Here is a 17,362-nt window from a genome sequence, read left to right as displayed (position 1 = left end):
CTTGTTATTGCAATGTTATTCTCTATGGTTTTTTTTTCTCCCTTAAGCGAACAGGGCACTTCAGCCACACTAAGGGGCGAGTAGGGGCACTCAACTCAATGTCTGATTCACTCCCCTAACCTACCCACGTCTCTCCACCACGCCAGACTCCATGGCTTCGCCGCGGGCCACTAAATGGGATGCTTTCAAGGTGGTCACTAGAGGCTTCTACACACAGAATGTTATGGGAGTGCGAATGGAACTGTCAGAGGCTCTCAAGGCTGCTGATGACCTGGTCACCCTCCTAGATAATTGGTTCCCCCCAAATGATGCAGCATGACATGCCCTCACAGATGCTAGAAAGCATGAGGCGGAGACAGTAGAACAACTTCCGTGTTCTCATTTCAGCGCTTATATAGCCTGTATTCACACCACCGGGAACAAGCTAGGCTGCCTCCTGGCCTGGCTCGCCCACCTAGAAACAGCCTCAGAATCACAAAGATCCACATTATAACAGGTGAGAAAGTGTAATCCCAGTCAGCTATATTGCAAGCCTTTAGCTCCTACTATGCGAAATCACCGGCTGCCTTGACTCCTGCCGAGGCCTGACATTTTTTACTACCATTGTGACTGCCTTCCATCAACACGCTTGAACGTGAGGAACTGGATAGCCTAATTACTCCGGACTAAGTGAAGCAGGCCATACATGACTTAGCCCATAACAAAACGCTCGGACTCAATGGTATTCCTGTCTAATACTACAACAGATTCTTGGTCCAACTAGCGCCATGCCTAGTGGAGAGGTTCAACAAAGCTCTCACTACAGGCATACTCCTGTTCTCTATGAGAGAATCAGTTCTGACCTCTCTGTAAAAACTAGACCGTGACCCCACCGTACTATTGTCATATCGACTGATTGTGATATTGGGAACTGATTATAAAATCTTACGAAAAATCCTAGCCAAGCGTTACCCGCGAGGTCTCCCAGCTCTAGTTCACTCTGATCAAAACAGACCAGGCCTCCTTGCGATTCCTGTGGGTGCTATCCTTGATACATGACCACTAAAAGGCTTTCTATTCCATATCCTGGGACTACCTTTTTGAGATTCTCAGAACAGTGGGCTTTGTTCTGCAACTTCTCACGTACATACTAAGCTATTATACACTAGTCCTACCTCCAGGGCTCAAATAGGCTGCTTCATCTCTCCCCCATTCCTGGGTTGAGCGAGCCACCCGTCATGGATGCCCGCTCTCTCCATTCTTTTTGCCATAGCCATGCAACCCCTTGCTCACCGGCTCTGCCAAGAGGGCCAGAATTGAGGCATTCGGCTGGACAACACCACCCACGCAGTGTCACTATATGCGGACAATCTACTCCTACATGTCTGTGATGCAACCATCAACCTATCACCTATCGCAGCGACATTCCAAGACTTTGCCACTGCATCAGGATTACACATTAATTGGCAAAAATCATGTGCCTTCCTGCTATGCTGCGATGCAGCTCCTCAAATAATACTGCTGTGCAATGCCCTCCTAACGTGGACCACAGCAGCAGTCTGGTACCTGGGAATCCTCTGCAATAGCCAAGATTACTTGTTTGAGGGAAATCTGAGGCGTGCACTCACAGCGATTAAATCACAAATGACTTTTGGAGAAAACGACCCCTAGCCCTTATGAGTAACATTGCGCTTTCTAAAATGATCACCCTCCCCCGCCTTTTTTACCATTTCGCAAACGTCCCTGTAGTTCCCAGCCGGGGATTTTTTTGGGGAAATCGACCAAATGCTCGGGGATCTCCTATAGAACGGAGGGTGAAAGCATCTAAGCTCTTTATAATCTGCAGCTACCGATGGGGCAGGAGGGTCTAGGAGCACCATCCTTTGAAAACTATTACCTTGTGGCACAACTCTAATGGTTCTCCTGCTGGTAAGCAAGGAGAAATCAGTACGAAACCAGCACAGGCAAGGGTCCCCTTCCCTCCCCATTTTCTGCATCATTTTTTTTCACCCTACCATTTGTCATCAAAAATCTTGGTCCTTACATGTGTGGGTGGCACGAAAATGCCACGCAAGGGCCTTACAACTCAGACAAGTCATCCCATATGCTCCAATAACCCCCCTGAAAGACCTTCCGGGACCACTGGGACCTTTCACGGTGTCACAACTGACAGAATGGCACTCACAATCACTGTTCACGTGGGTGACCTTTTCCGTGATTAGGAACTCCTACCATTTGACTGGCTACAGCAGGACTACGCCATACCACCAGGTGAATTCTTGACATATCAGCACCTAAAAGCAGCCCTCCAATCTCTCTGGGGGATAATGGATAAGAAGCCACAAACTCACTCCGTAATACACACACTATACAACATGGGAGAGGGCCGCCATCTCATTACATGGTTGCACAGTACTTAGTGACCATACATGGTACTCCCTGACATCCCTTTGTCAAATACGGGAAGAAGATATAGGAAGGCCCCTGCATGACTCTGAATGGTTCAGGGCACTGGAATCCCCCCACAGAGTATCGAGGAACGCTCACTTCAAGAATGTACAATGCACAATCCTTTATAGGGCATACCTCACAACAGGTCGCCTGACCCGTATGTTCCCCACCTCGATCCTAACATGCCCGGGATGTCAATCCCCCTCAGCGGATCTCCAACACATGCTATGGACCTGCTCAAACATAGATAATTTCTGGCACAATGTACACTCCAATTTAGCCACGATTACGGAGTTTCCAGCCCTTAAAACTTGGGGAGCTACAGCACTTCACATCTTTCCACGGCGAAAAACTCATAAGGTCAGAGCCCAGTTTGCCAACGCCTCCTTACCACTCACTGGCGCTCCCTCTCATTGGCAGTCAACACTTATCAGATGCACACCAGAGTGCACTGCATTACACTGGGGGGGTCACGACGAACAGAGAAATAACCAGCAGCGCCCGCTTGGGCCACTATGTTGTTCTGCAGTAACACACCCCCCCACTGCTTCCACTCCACCATCATGAACTTCAGCTACCCAAACAACCCCGGGACCCACCGGCATCACTCCAGGGGAAGACAATGGCACACATCACTCTGCCGCTCTCATCCCACCCGAGTTGTATTTTCCTCCTACCATCCTAAGCCTTATGCCCCTGTTCACCCCTACAACCTTTCCCCTTCCAGAGACTTACCGTCACTCTACTGGGGGGAAAACCCTCAGAGGCGTCACACGGCTCCCTCCCTGACTGCCCAAGTCATTGGACCATACACTGCAACCCAGACTGCAACGACCCACTACACGACCCTGAGTATGGTAACCACATTCTCACAAGTAGCTTATACCACTATCAATAAATCCCGACTTTAATTTTAATCAGCTGCCTGGGCGTGCTGATTTCCAGACCTCTCCCTGCACTACATATAACTCTCTTTTCACCTTTACTGCCCCATGTCACACCATGCACCTAGATTAATCCCGTTGTTAACTCAGTTTCTATTACATTCAAATTACCTGATGAATGCAATTGTTTCAGTTCGTGATAACAAGGCTGCATATGGTGTAATAAATTGTCTCAGTTTAAAAACCTAATAAAAATAATTTATAAATAAATATCATAATTCGACGAAGGCTTTCCAGATCCACCAACAATCCAGGCAAATAATTTAAAAAAAACAACAAAGAAAAGTACTTTATAGAACTACTGCCTGTCATATGTACAGTTGTATTACTTTTTCCTATCTTACTACTAATAATTTAGCATTTCAAAATGCATAGTTTTAATTTGTATGATTTGTACTGCACTTTGAAGGTGATTATGGTTAAAATAATAGAATGTCATCAGCAGATTGTTGCAAGGTTTGTCAAATTACTAAAATATTTTGGACTGTTTAAGTTCTGAGATCAATGAAGACAGCATGGCAAGGCAGTCCCCTAGAACAGGTTAGTTTCTTTACCAAATACGTTGTTTACATAATACCGGGAAAACAGGAGTAAAATGTGGATTGGGAAATAACTTTCACTTTCCCATATAATTTCCTGGAATTCCAGTCTTAAAAAAAAACACTAAAATAAACTGGGTCAACCTTCCACATTACATCAGAAGGGCTGATGTGCCCTCTCGTGTCCAGGGTGAGGGTCTGAACCCCAAATTACTATGTCACCCCGAACACAAAAGGTTGAGGAATATTTGAACTGCAAACAATTAGGATTTTGCCGGTGGACTGGCAGCCAAAAGCACCCAAAGAAAATATGATTCGTGCCTGGTCCATACGGTACGAAGTCAATGTAGCAATAAACATGAATGGATTGGGTAAATTACACCTGTGCCTATTTCAAATTGTGTTGTTTTCTTAAAAATGTTTGCCAGCCGGAATATCCGGGGCATGTTTGTCATTCAAGTCCCAAAACTAGACCACGGTCCTCAAGCTACCATGGGTTTTCACTGACACGAGAAGAAATATTCCAGGTCACTACAGTGTGGCCACATTTTTTAACACCAAAAAAATTACATTGCTCTGCATTAAGTAACAGTTGCATTAATGGCATTGTATCCCGACAGAAGCAGTGCCACCCTAGAACGGAAAAGAATAAATGCCCAACTTATTCCTCAATGTTATTTTTCATTCACTGCAGCATTATCAAACTCGCCTCAAAAAGTCTCTGCAACCAAAAATGTGTCTCAACAAAGATCCAGATAAAAAGAAAGCTGATCACTGAAATGTAAGTTCTTATAGAGTGAACTGATTCAAACCATACTATTGCTCAGATCAGGGACAGATATTATTCACCTTTCATAAATGAGTTTCGGATTTTTCTGGGGAAGTTATGCCACTCATTATTAATGATCCTCTGCAGTCTACCATGTAAGCGGCGTACTGGCTTCTTTAACTATTTGTTATCAGTCAAACCTTCCAATCGGACGAACATGGTGGTTAACTAATGCACAGGAGTTTACCTAACAGTGGCATCAGCAGTGAACTGCTAGAAGTTGTTCTGTAATAGTTGCACTCTGATTTGAAGAGAGGATTTTAAGTCATGTTCCTGACACAAACTATAGCATGAAGAATATGCATAAATCAGAAAGGTATTCTGCCCACTTGAAAATAACCCCACCAGCAAGAAAAAATGTTTTTTAAACTATTAATAACTTTGGGGGTGATTCCAACTCTGCCATGCGGCCAAATTTCCGCGGTCCCCATTCTAACATTCCCACTGGGCCGGCAGGCGCTAACCAGCGGGAATGAGGGCGCAACACAGGAGCCGGCTCCGAATGGAGCCAGCGGTGTTGCGGCGGTGCGACAGGTGCAGTTGCACCCGTCGCGCTTTTCACTGTCTGCTAGGCAGACAGTGAAAAGCTGTCCGGGGCCCTGTTAGGGGGCCCCTGCACTGCCCATGCCACTGGCATGGGCAGTGCAGGGCCCCCAGGGGCCCCAGGACACCCCTTACCGCCAGCCTCTTCCTGGCAGTGCAAACCGCCAGAAACAGGCTGGCGGTACGGCGGTCAGAATCCACAGGGCAGCGCTGCTTGCAGCGCTGCCCTGGCGGATTCTCCCAGCCGGGGCAAAAACGGCGGAAAACCGCCGGCCCCGGCAGGGCGACGTCAGAATGCCATTTGAAGCACTGCCAGCCTGTTGGCGGTGCTTCCGTCATTCGTGACCCTGGCGGTCCAAGACCGCCAGGGTCAGAATGACCCCCTTTATGCCCAACTATGATAAGTGGTAAATAAAACAGTCCACTTTAAAAGTTTATATGATGCCCAGATTGAGTGTGTAAAATAAGAACATTGTGGTTGCACAAAAATATATAACTAAGGAAATGCCCTATAAAGGCACAAGGCTCGTCATTGCAATTATTTAGTACTCACATGAACAGTAAGAAGGTTTCTCATCATGGATGATGAAGGGAAAGGAGTTATTTCTTGACTGATCATTTTAACCTTAGATTTTTTCAACATAATGGCAGTAAAATAACCATCTTCGTTACCTATAAAGAACAGGATAAAACATTAAGTCTAACTGGTCAGAGAAAGACATCCCTTAGTAAGTTCTGACTTAACTCAAGATAAAAACAAATATTCTGTCCCTATGCAATAAATGCAATTTTCATGTTTCATCCTCTAACTTCCTGCATACACAAGCCAAGAAGTGCAGGATTTGACTCATAATTTATGGTAAAATGCTGATCTAAATATACGCACTTGATGGGTAGCACGGTCTTGAACACAAGCACAAAACAACTTGTCTGTTGCATCTAACAGGTTCAAATGTATATGTCATATAATCATCTAGCAGTGAACAACAGCTATTAAGACAGCATCAATAAAAAAAAGCATTATGGCAATACTGGTTCAAATGAATCTATAATTCAAAATGAAATTAGTATGCAAATAATAAACTCAATCATTAAAATGTACTGTAATGGTAATCGGCGATGACATACAAAAAGCTCCAAGGAAATTACTCTATTTGAAGGCACAACTTTCCACAACAAAAACTGCAATTCAAAAAAAAGAAAAAATGGTTGCGGGCACTTTGGCCAAATATGTCACACATATTGAGAACGCTCCTTTAGAACAGGACGTGAGCATTGACTGTGCCAGAGAGCGCGGCAGAGGTCATGATAGTTCACCAGAATCTTCAAGAATTTCTGGATGTCAAAGCAACTAATGACCTAATTGAAGTAGAAACCCCAGTTCAGCTGGTCGCCCCTCCAGACAGTTTCTACAAATTAAATATACAAATTGAGGTGACATAATGCACACTATTAAAGTAATATTCTGGGAGAACTTAACACTTAGCGATGACATTATCTTAACGGAAGTCAATTGGCCTCCAGAGCTTGTTAGAACAGTCCCGCAGGAGGAAGATGTAATTCTACTGACTTTCTCTATGCTTGTTCCTGAAGAGGTTAAACAAGTGTATGCTGCAGAATGGGCTCTTGCATTATACCGCAACTATGTGGGCTGGAATAAGGATTTGCCTTAACATGTTATACCCAGCAAGCACAATACCCAATAAAACATGAAGTAAAAGTTCCTGCGAGGGAAATTCTCTCACAGCTAAAGTACTAAAGTAAATGAAACCTGTGTAACTCCTATAAATAACCCCTTATTAGGTAGCTACACCAGACCATTCCTACCGCATAATCTTAGATTATAGACATTTAAACAGTCACACACACTTTTGCAATTCAAAACCCACACACTTTGGCTTTAATAAACAATATTGTCTGTGAAAAACACAAAACAACCCTGGATATTTCAGCAAAAATATAGCGTCTGAAAGCAGGGATTTAACTGTCTTCTCTGTGCTAGGCTCACCACGTTGTTTTTGTCTGCTACCTGAACTGTAAAAGAACAGTCCTAGACTGTTCACTGCCCAGGTAACATTAGTTGTACATGAGATTGATCCAAAAGCATTTTCCTAAGTTAATGATATATACCTAACTGATGATGACAAACACACATCTAGCCAGAGTAGATCACATTTGCTTTGGAATTTGCTGATCATGGCTATAAATTTCATTTTAAGAAAATGAAAATTGCCTTTCTCAGTGTCCTATTTTTAGTATATGAGTAGTCAAATGAGGGCAAGAGCCTAGAAACATTTCCTGGAGAAATGTGCTCTTTTACAACCCCCCAAAACCATTCAAAATTTCAGTCCTTGTTAGGATTCTTCAATTTCGGCAGAACATACATACCAGGTTATGTACAATGCATCAAACTATTATACAATGTAGATTTTCCTAGTAATTTATGAAGGAAAGTCTTAATTTTATTAAAGACACGGAGGCGAGTATTATGCATTCTTATCTTGCTTTATTAAAATAGCAGCAGTCAAGAACTACAAATCCCATAGGGCTTAGCAACAAGCTAGCCAATGGGAAGGAAAACGTAGTAACAGTAAGCACCAACAGGATTTCAACAGGCACTATAGAGTACACCCTTGACTGCAAGCAGCCCTCTTTTCTTGTGCGATAAAGTCAACTAGTATCGTAAAATAAAGGTAACAAAGAACCAACAATAGCGAATGCCAGAATGGATGACAAAAGTTCTTGGCAACAGGAGATAAACCATTGAAGACGTGGAGAAAATTGGCAGAATTGCAGGTAAGGAAACTTAACAGAGTCCTGAAGATGGAAGGTTGATAACTGTCCGACATCATCATGACGAGGAAGGCGGTAATGCTGGATTCGCTAATAGGGAGGGTGAAAACAAACATGTTAATGGTAAATGTGGTGGGATAATACTCGCCTCTGTGTCTTTAATGAAATTAAGACTTTCCTTCATAAATTACTAGAAAAATCTACATTTTATGTCAAGACTGGTGGCTCCTATTATGCTAGTTTAAAGCATATCAACAACTAATGAAGCCGCAGTTTGAATAGGTTTACAGTAAAAGGTTCTGACAACATTGTCATTAGACCAGTCAGCCAACCTCAGAATGTCCTCAAGGGAAGAGCCTATTGAAAAGGCTTTAGATGCCATGGCACCCCTAGAGGAATGAGCACCAAAAACGGAAGTATCAATCCCCGCTCGGGACATTACCCATTTAACCCAATGAGCAACTGTAGCTGAGGAAACTGGTTTAAGGGGTTTACGGAAGGAAATGAGTAATTGATGATTGGAGGACATTCTGAGGTTGAGAGTAGACTTCTCGTATTCTTTTAAACATTGACCTACACAAAGTTTGGGCTGAGTAGGAAAGAAAGAGTAAAACACTGTATGTAGATTTGTTTTTGTACGTTTGCAGATATGAAATAACACTCCTGTAGCAGTACACTGGCGAGAGTAAACATCCAAAGATTTAACATCAGACACACACTTAATAGAAATAAGACATAAAAGCATAGTTAATTTTGCTGAAAGCATTTTTAGGGAAAGGTCTACGTTGTCAGGCCATGAAATAAAAAAGTTGAGCACTATGGATACATCCCACAAATGTGTATATTTGGAGGTAGGGGACTTGGAAAGCTTGACTCCCTTCAGGAGACGGCAGACTAGAGGATGTTCGCCAACGGGTTTGCCGTTGATATGGTGATGGTGCATGGAAATAGCTGATCTGTAGAGATTGACCGTCCTATAAGACTTACCTGAACTGGCTTCTGAAGCCAAGAAATTGATGATTAGGTTTATATTTGTTGAAAAGTGATTGATACATTTTTCCACCCACCAGCTTGACCATAGAGACCAAGCTGATTTGTAGGCTTTTCTCGTTCCCGGAGCCCAGGCATTGTTAATGAATTCTGAAGCTTCTGTTGAAATAAGAGGGGTTTGTTGGGAAGGCCTGAGATCTTCCAAGCTGAGAGTGTTAAGGAATTGGATAGAATTAGGTTTTGAGGGAAACCTGCTGGATAGAGAAGGAGAAGGAGAGAAGGGAAAGACGGGAGGAGGACTGGAAAGTCTGTTGAGAGCTTGAGGAGAGAAGGAAATAAAACCTGAGACTGTCAAAACGGGGTCACTATAATCAAAGTTGCTTTTTGACGTCTGACCTGGCCTAACACCCTGTTGATTAGGATGAAGGGGGGAAAGGCGTAGTTGGTTATTTGAGACCAATCTTGTAGCAACGCATCTGTTGCTACAGGCAGAGGATCTGGGCGCCAGCTGAAGAAACGTGGCAGTTGTGAGTTGAGGCGAGAAGCAAAGAGGTCCGTGTGGAACGTACCCCATTTGTTGGAAAGGAGACGGAAAATGGAAGGATGGCGTTTCCAATCGCTGGAATCTTTGAGATGACGGGAGTGCCAATCTGCTACGGAGTTTTGGGAACCTGGGAGGTATTCCACTTGGAGAGAAAATTTGTGGGATAGACAGAATTCCCAAAGGATTTTCGCTAGCTGAGCTAGAGGTTTTGACTTGGTTCCTCCGAGATGATTTATGTAACAAACTGCAGAAACTTTGTCCATACGGAGAAGAATGGAACATTGCACTTTCTGTTTTGCAAGACTTTTGATTGCAAAGGAGCCCGCAAGCATCTCTAAACAGTTTATGTGCAATCTGGACTCCTCTGGAGACCATGTACCTCCAGTCAATATTGGACCACAACAGGCGCCCCAACCTGTTAGGCTTGCATCTGATTCTAATACAAGATCGGGCGCTGAGGGGAAGATGGTTCTGCCGTTCCAGGTGTCTAAATGGTGTATCCACCACTGAATTTCTAGGCGAGAGTCTGTGTCTAATTTTATCATTTCGGAGAAGGCCAAGCCTTAGCGGAGATGAAGGATTTTTAAACGTTGAAGTGCTCGGTTATGAAGAGGACTGGGAAAAATAGCTTGGATAGAGGAAGAAAGTAGACCTACTATCCTTGCTAATAATATGAGAGAGATTTGGTCTCTGAGCAGAATGTTGCAAAGTTCTTTTTTGATGGAAGTTACTTTTGATGGAGGAAGATGGAGGGTAGCGGAAGAGGAGTCTATTAGGAAACCCAAGAACTCTATGCGTTGTGAAGGTATCATCAACGGCTTTTCTGAGTTTATCAGGAAACCTAGTTCCAAAAGAAGAGTGCAAGTGAGATGGAGGTGAGAATAAAGAGTTTGTACATTTTGATTCATGAGTAAGATGTCGTCCAGATAGATTATCAATCTGATACCTAGGGACCTGAGAAAAGTGACAATAGGTTTCATGATTTTCATAAAACACCAAGGGGCTGAAGAAAGACCGAAGGGGAGGGAAGAAAATTGATAAGTTTTGGATTGCCACTGGAATTGAAGGAATTTCCTGTGAGAGGGATGAATAGGAATAGCCAGATAGGCATCCTGTAAATCCAATCTCACAAGCCTGTCGTGTTGGAGAAGAATATCTCTGAGATGGATTATAGTCTCCATTTTGAAATGACGATATATGACAAATTGGTTGAATGATTTGAGGTTGATTACAGGTCTTAACTTCTTGTTTTTCTTTTGAACGAGGAAAAGAGAGTTCATAAACCTTGAGGGATCGGGAATAGTGAGTTGGATAGCTTTTTTGTGTAAAAGAACCTGAATTTCCGTAGAACCTTGGAGGAGGAGGAAAAACATTTTAAAATGGAGGAGAGTAGAATTCTATGGAATAACCCTGAACAGTATTTAGTACCCAAAGGTTTGTTGTAATTGAACGCCATTTTGGCAGGAACAAAAGAAGGCGCCCTCCTACGGGAAGGCCAAAATACTGGCTTAACTTGGGGATTATTGGTCCTGGCGTAATGTTGTCCGTGGCCGCGGAAATCTCGGGAACTCTGGGGGTAGAACTGGGGCTTATAATCCTGGATGTTGTAGGAATTGAAGGAAGAACTGAAGGAGCCTCTTGATCCCTGATTGCGATAGGTACGGCCGGTAAAGCGCTCCTGCCTCTACCGGCCCGTGCAAAAACACGTTGGTTAAATACCTTTTTCAAGTTTTGTTGGACTTTGTCGATGGAAGAAAAGGTAGAAACGTAACGGCTGAGATCCTTAATGAAAGAGTCACCAAAAAGTTGACCTTCTGTTGGCATTCCAGGATCAAGAGTAGCCAGATTTGCGAGCTTGGGGTCTAATTTCAAAAGTAAGCCCTTCTTTCTTTCATGAATGATGGCTGAGTTTGCATTGCCCAGGAGGCAGAAAGCCCTTTGAACCCAAAGAGAAAGATCTGTAGGATTTACATCTGAATTGTCAAGTCTAGCCGACTCAGCCAAGTCGAATATACGGGCGAGAGGCCCAACCATATCCAATAACTTGTCCTGGCAAGTTGTCCAAGCTTTATCTACGCCTTTTTGGGGAGCTTTGCTGAATTTTGAGAAGAAAGTGATCAAAGGTTGATCAATAGCAGGGGTTGAAGTAATTTGTAATTTTAGAGAAGGTCTGGGGCACTCAGACTTTAACTTTGCCCGAGTTTGCTTGTCGAGGGGAAGACGAAGGCGTGAAGCAATATAGTCAGCAACGTGAGACGCAGGAAGCCATTCTGTGGAGTTTGGGTGGTGAATGAGCGTAGGGTCAAACATATGTAAACCATCGGTATCTAAAATAGAATGAGGGTCAGCCTTGGAGAATTTTGTTTTCTTTGGAGGCGTCGGAATGGACTAAGTTGTCTAAATCATCGTCAGAGTCCAATATCTTAGATATTTTTATCTTTTTGGGCACATTATCAATATTTTTTGTTTTTAGTTTGCATTTGGTATGTAGAATACCAATGCTTACATTAGTAAAAATATTACCCTCCTTTCGTGGAGGCCTTGGAGGAATTAAATCCTCAATCTGTGGTGAGGAAGACTAACCTATCAATTGTGCACCAGTAGAAGATTTATTTTTTGATACAGGAGACAGTTTATGCTTTCTGCTTTCCCCCGCAGAATGGGCCAGTAGAGTATTGGACATGATAGTTCTGATGGAATTTTCAAAAGTTTTTGACATTTTTTTCATAGAAGCTTGTACAGCTTGTTGAACTGAAGACTGAATAAAATCAGTCAAGTCCTGATTAAAAACTTCCCCATCATCAACATTACCAGGGGATAGAGGAGAACTGTCAATCTCCATTACAATATTATATAAGAACTGGAAGGTCAGTTAAAGAAAACAAACAGGCAAAAAAGGGTTAAAAACAGGAAAGGAAAAAGTGGGTGTGGGATAAAGATTGTCACTCCCCTGAGGCGTGTTCGTGAATAACCAAGCGTCCGGAGAAGCCGAGGATGAAAGAGCAAGCCGCGCCCCTTTGGAAAAGAAGGGGCGTGACGAGGGCTTAAGGAAGTTGTGTTGCGGGTGAAGACCGGCAGAAGGAAGCCGTCTGGAGAACAGAGAAACCGGCAGGAGAGGAGCACGTCAGAAGGCGGTAAGCGAGCGTGACGGTCAAAACCGTTGGAGCGCGCGCACAGATGCCGCAGACAAGAGAAAAGGGCAGGAAGGGGGGGAAGAGCGCGAGGAGCGGGAAGCTCTGAACAGAAGATAAAACGCACGAAGTGCGAAATAAAGCTTATAAACCATGCAGATATATAACACAACAAGTAAAAAATGTTGTGAAGGAATAATGACAGAGTACTTATCTTGACTGCGAGCAGCAAGAAAAGAGGGCTGCTTGCAGTCAAGGGTGTACTCTATAGTGCCTGTTGATATCCTATTGGTGCTAACTGTTACTACGTTTTTTGTTCCCATTGGCTAGCTTGTTGCTAAGCCCTATGGGATTTGTAGTTCTTGACTGCTGCCATTTTAATAAAGCAAGATAAGAATGCATAATAGGAGCCTCCGTACTTGACATAAAATGTAATTCATCCAGACTTTTCCAGTACTCATTGGACATCGGAGTATACACAGATTCTCAGATCACTACAAAATTACATGCTTGCATCTAAATACCTACACACGTGCAAACAAAACACATTTTGTAATCAGGATAATTCCAGGTTCCAATTGCTTCACACATGTCACATTCAATGAAAGTAACACAGTGCCCATTGCATATATATTGCATTTATATTCTAATGCTGAAATGTGTTTTGCATCCACTGGAAAAATACTGCTTGCAGTTCACATGCCTGTCATAAATGAAAGAACGCTGGCAGGGAAACACATAATTGTGATTACTCCCATTCCAGCCTTAGAGGCTTTCACAATAGCTAGCATTTGTAACAATGTTGCCATACATTCAGGATGGATACAATGGGCCACTTCCCTGATGGCTGCTAATGTAGACTATGCCTTTGACCCTACTCTATAAACTCAAGAATCTCTCCAGTATGAACAAGAATACCCCATGCTCATTAACATATTGCCTCTTGATCAGTATAAACATATATATACTGATGGTTCAGCACAGCCTGCTATAAGCACCAAACACCAATACTTGGCCATTTGTGCCACGGTACATGGTGTCATGAAGGATAGAACATTCTATCCTCAAAAACCCTTACGCAGTCCCTAGGGGACTGTACTGCACAACTGGCTGAATTGAAAGCCTTGATCTTAGCACCTGGATACAGAATTTGCCAGACTCAAGAAAGGAGACAGTTTGCCACAAGCTCATGTAATTCATACATTGAGCCATCCACGTGTTGGAATACACATTGTTGGGAATTCATTGGTTGATGAAGCAGCCAAATCTGCAGTTAAGACTGCAACTGTGGCTGCAATTACTCATTCTCATAAGAGGGTAGATGAAGATATCATGACTGCCATCAATTCATCAAGCAATGGCACCCCTTTAACTAAAAAATATCCAGCAAAATATTTCTACCACATAAGTGCTCAAAACATTCATTTTCTTAGGTTCCCTGGTATGAGTTATTGTGTGATACCCTATGAAGACTGCAGGCACAAACTAATAATAGCTACCCAGAAGGGTGTAACATCTGCCCATGCTGGCTAAGTGGCCATGGTTTCCTTACTACAAAATAGATACTGCTGGCAGGGTCCCTACAAACAGACAAAACAATATGTCCTTAGCTGTGACATTTGCCAACAAATTAAAAGCTCCACCAACCTACCGCAGACACCCCTCTAAGAATCAAACAAACCGCTTCAATGTGTGTACCTAGTCCACTGCGGTCCCCTAAATTTGGATGGTGCTTTTAAATTCATTCTACTTGCTGTAGATTCTTGCTCCAGATTCCTATGGTTATGTCCTCAGCGATTGTCCGATGCTAGCAGTATTATTAAAGATTTGCAAGTCTTTATCAGGACATATTTGGCTGTGCATTATTCCTCTCCATATCATGCTGAGGCAAATTCGATTTTGGAGAGGAAGAACTGTGACTTAAAGCAATTTTTAAAACTAGAGCATTAGGGTCAGGTTGTAGATGGATCCATCACTTCTATGGAGTAAAGAGAGCATTAAATCTGCCTTAATGATCTCTGGGTGGCCGGACCCCCTACGAAGTCCTTTCTGGCATCCAGTGTACGTTCCAAATCTCAACAGTCCTAGTGCATTGGAAGCAGATACTCCTTTTGACAAAAATGAATGTTTCAATATCTTACAAGAACTACAAGACTTCTGGAATGAGCAGGCAAACAAGCAATTTAAACGTTATGCCACTGAAGGAGTGAAGGAGCAACCAGCACCTTCCAGCTGGATTCCAGAAGTTAGGATTCTTGTTCAAGAGAAGATTGTGGTAAAGAAGGAGTCTGGCCCATCATACCATGCACTGGTGCCAGTCCTTGGCATTCAAAGCCCCAGAACTGTGATTTTGCCACCCCTTGCTGGTTGTAAAGACAAACGATTTGTTGCAAATAATCAAGTAAAGTTTCATCATGTGGCCCATTCTGCACACTAGGCCACGAGGACTCCTGGGTAGTTCCCTAACTCCTCACACTATCATATAGGAAATATCTCTACAAGTATTGAATAATACCAACATTGTTTACCTCAGCTCTGGAGGGTGAATGAAGAACTTTTGTTGATTCCTGTTACCGATGCAAATGCAAGAAATACATCAGACGTAAGTCTATAGTTTTCTACTGCTACTCTAAACAGAGTTGTTTATATTATGAACCACCTTTGGAGGTGTCTACTAGTTATCTTTTACCAATTGAGGCCTGTTTTCACACAGACTGTTTCTGGTTATTTTGTTGACATTGACTACTTTTCTGCTGATCTTCTCACATCTTACTACATGGTAGATACTCTTTGCTGACTGAAATACACCTATCTCATCTCTCCACGTCTTACATGTGAATTGCCGTTTTATTGCTTTTCCTGCTTTTGTGGATTGGATTTGTGACCGTTTTTGTTGTGATTATAAATGGAAATGATCTCCCAGAACACTTTGCTGTAGAACTGGTAGCTGAGGTGTCCCTTGTAAACATTTCTCTATTCCAGTCCCTGATAGAACTGCTTGGTATATGGTCCCATATGATATTCTTGGTCCTATTAAAACTCTGCAGATTCCTTGTGTTTTAAGTTGTTATGGATGATGTGATACCATCAGATGTTATTTTGGATGAATAGGAAGTAAAAACAGTGATTTTAATGCTATCTGAGCTTGAATATTATACTGTATTTCAAAGCGGGGATACGTACATGAATTATGGTAAAATGTTTTGTTAACATCACCATGCCTATCACTTTTTTACATAGAGCTAGTACACCACATACAGTTTTTAATTGTACAGAATGGGAACATTGACAGAATTCACCGGTGGGTAGACCCAAAACATATTCAGACAAATTTGCATGTTTTTCTGGGCACAATACCTCAGATCCAGCAGCTTCTTATTATTATAAACGTACACCTACAAAAGCGAGGAAAAACATGCTGACCCAGACAAGATTAATTTATTCAAATTCATTCACTTCCCAACTGGCAATTAAAGGCTATGAATATTGGAAAGAAACATTTGATTTAAAAACCATTTGGGGTACAAAACATTGGCAAGTGCAGGGTGTCTTACTTAAAGTCTGTTTGATTCCAATACAGATGGGTTTTTTGAATGACAGTGCAGTAAACTACTTTGCTTGGGTCTGGCAACAATTAAAGACATGAAAGTGCCTAGTATTCCCTTTATTACACGTTTTGAGAACAGGTAAAGTGGTGTAAATTACACTGAAGAACAACTAAATGGCATGGTACAGAATGGTACATTTAATTCTACACTTCCAGGTCCAAACAGGTGGTTATTGTGGTCAGTCGACACAAATGGTTGTTATGCACATTTTTTTTTAACTCCTCACAAGGTTTTAAAGAAGCAGACCGGATACTCATTACGTCCAGTCCCAACACTCAGGGTTTGTCACTACTTATAGCGTGGGGAAGTTATGCTAGTAATGGTTACATTTTGCTTTGTCTGCAGTAAACCAACACCTCTCTCTCCTCTCTGATGACATGGATTTACAAGGGTTTGTGTTAGGTTCTAGGTCACCAGGTTGTAAAAGCATTCTTTATCCCATCTATGATGAAATTTGGAAGCCTTCTCAAACCAAATTGAAGCTGCTATTCGTTTAAGGCAAATTGATCAGGCTAATTTGGAAAAAGCATTGGCTGTTGTTAATAAAGGAAGTAATACGTTGTCCACAAGTACTTACACCTTGAATAACATTGTATTATCTGCAATTGATATTATACAGAATGACGTCTTTTTACAAACATGGGTAAAGTCAGCTTGTATCAATTATGCAGCTGAGTTGGACTTTACAGGCATGTTAACGTAACAGTTTTTTGCCTTTTAAATTAACATGTAAATAAATAATGGCAAGGAAAAATGCTCTTATACAATGCTAAATATAGAAAGATTAGAAAAATTGTTTTTCACAAAAGGCAAGACTCCATTAGCAGTATTGCTAATTCAAGGAGTTAGCTCTCTAACAATTTTAACGTTTTAATTCACATCATGTTTGAAACATTTTCCAGTAGGCAACTTATGAAGCTTTGGGGGAGAGTGTTATACATGGTGTGGAATTTCCTTTTTGATTGCAAATGTGTGAGGGGGGGAAAAAAGAGGGCTTTCTTAGTGGAAAAC

General features: G+C 42.3%; 1 protein-coding gene across 2 annotated transcripts in view; it reads right to left on the bottom strand.

The window, feature by feature from the left end:
• Positions 1-17,362, bottom strand: part of TDP2 (tyrosyl-DNA phosphodiesterase 2) — a 156,382-nt gene that overhangs the window by 34,950 nt on the left and 104,070 nt on the right. For both annotated transcript variants that reach the window (XM_069218725.1, XM_069218734.1), the window contains one exon: positions 5,839-5,957. In XM_069218725.1, coding sequence (XP_069074826.1) covers positions 5,839-5,957 — 119 coding nt within the window. The remainder of the gene's footprint in view (positions 1-5,838; positions 5,958-17,362) is intronic.

Source organism: Pleurodeles waltl, chromosome 2_1 (genome assembly GCF_031143425.1).
Source record: "Pleurodeles waltl isolate 20211129_DDA chromosome 2_1, aPleWal1.hap1.20221129, whole genome shotgun sequence".
Lineage (NCBI taxonomy): Eukaryota > Metazoa > Chordata > Amphibia > Caudata > Salamandridae > Pleurodeles > Pleurodeles waltl.
The sequence above is the reverse complement of the archived record's forward strand: the minus strand, read 5'-3'. Positions and strand labels throughout refer to the sequence as shown.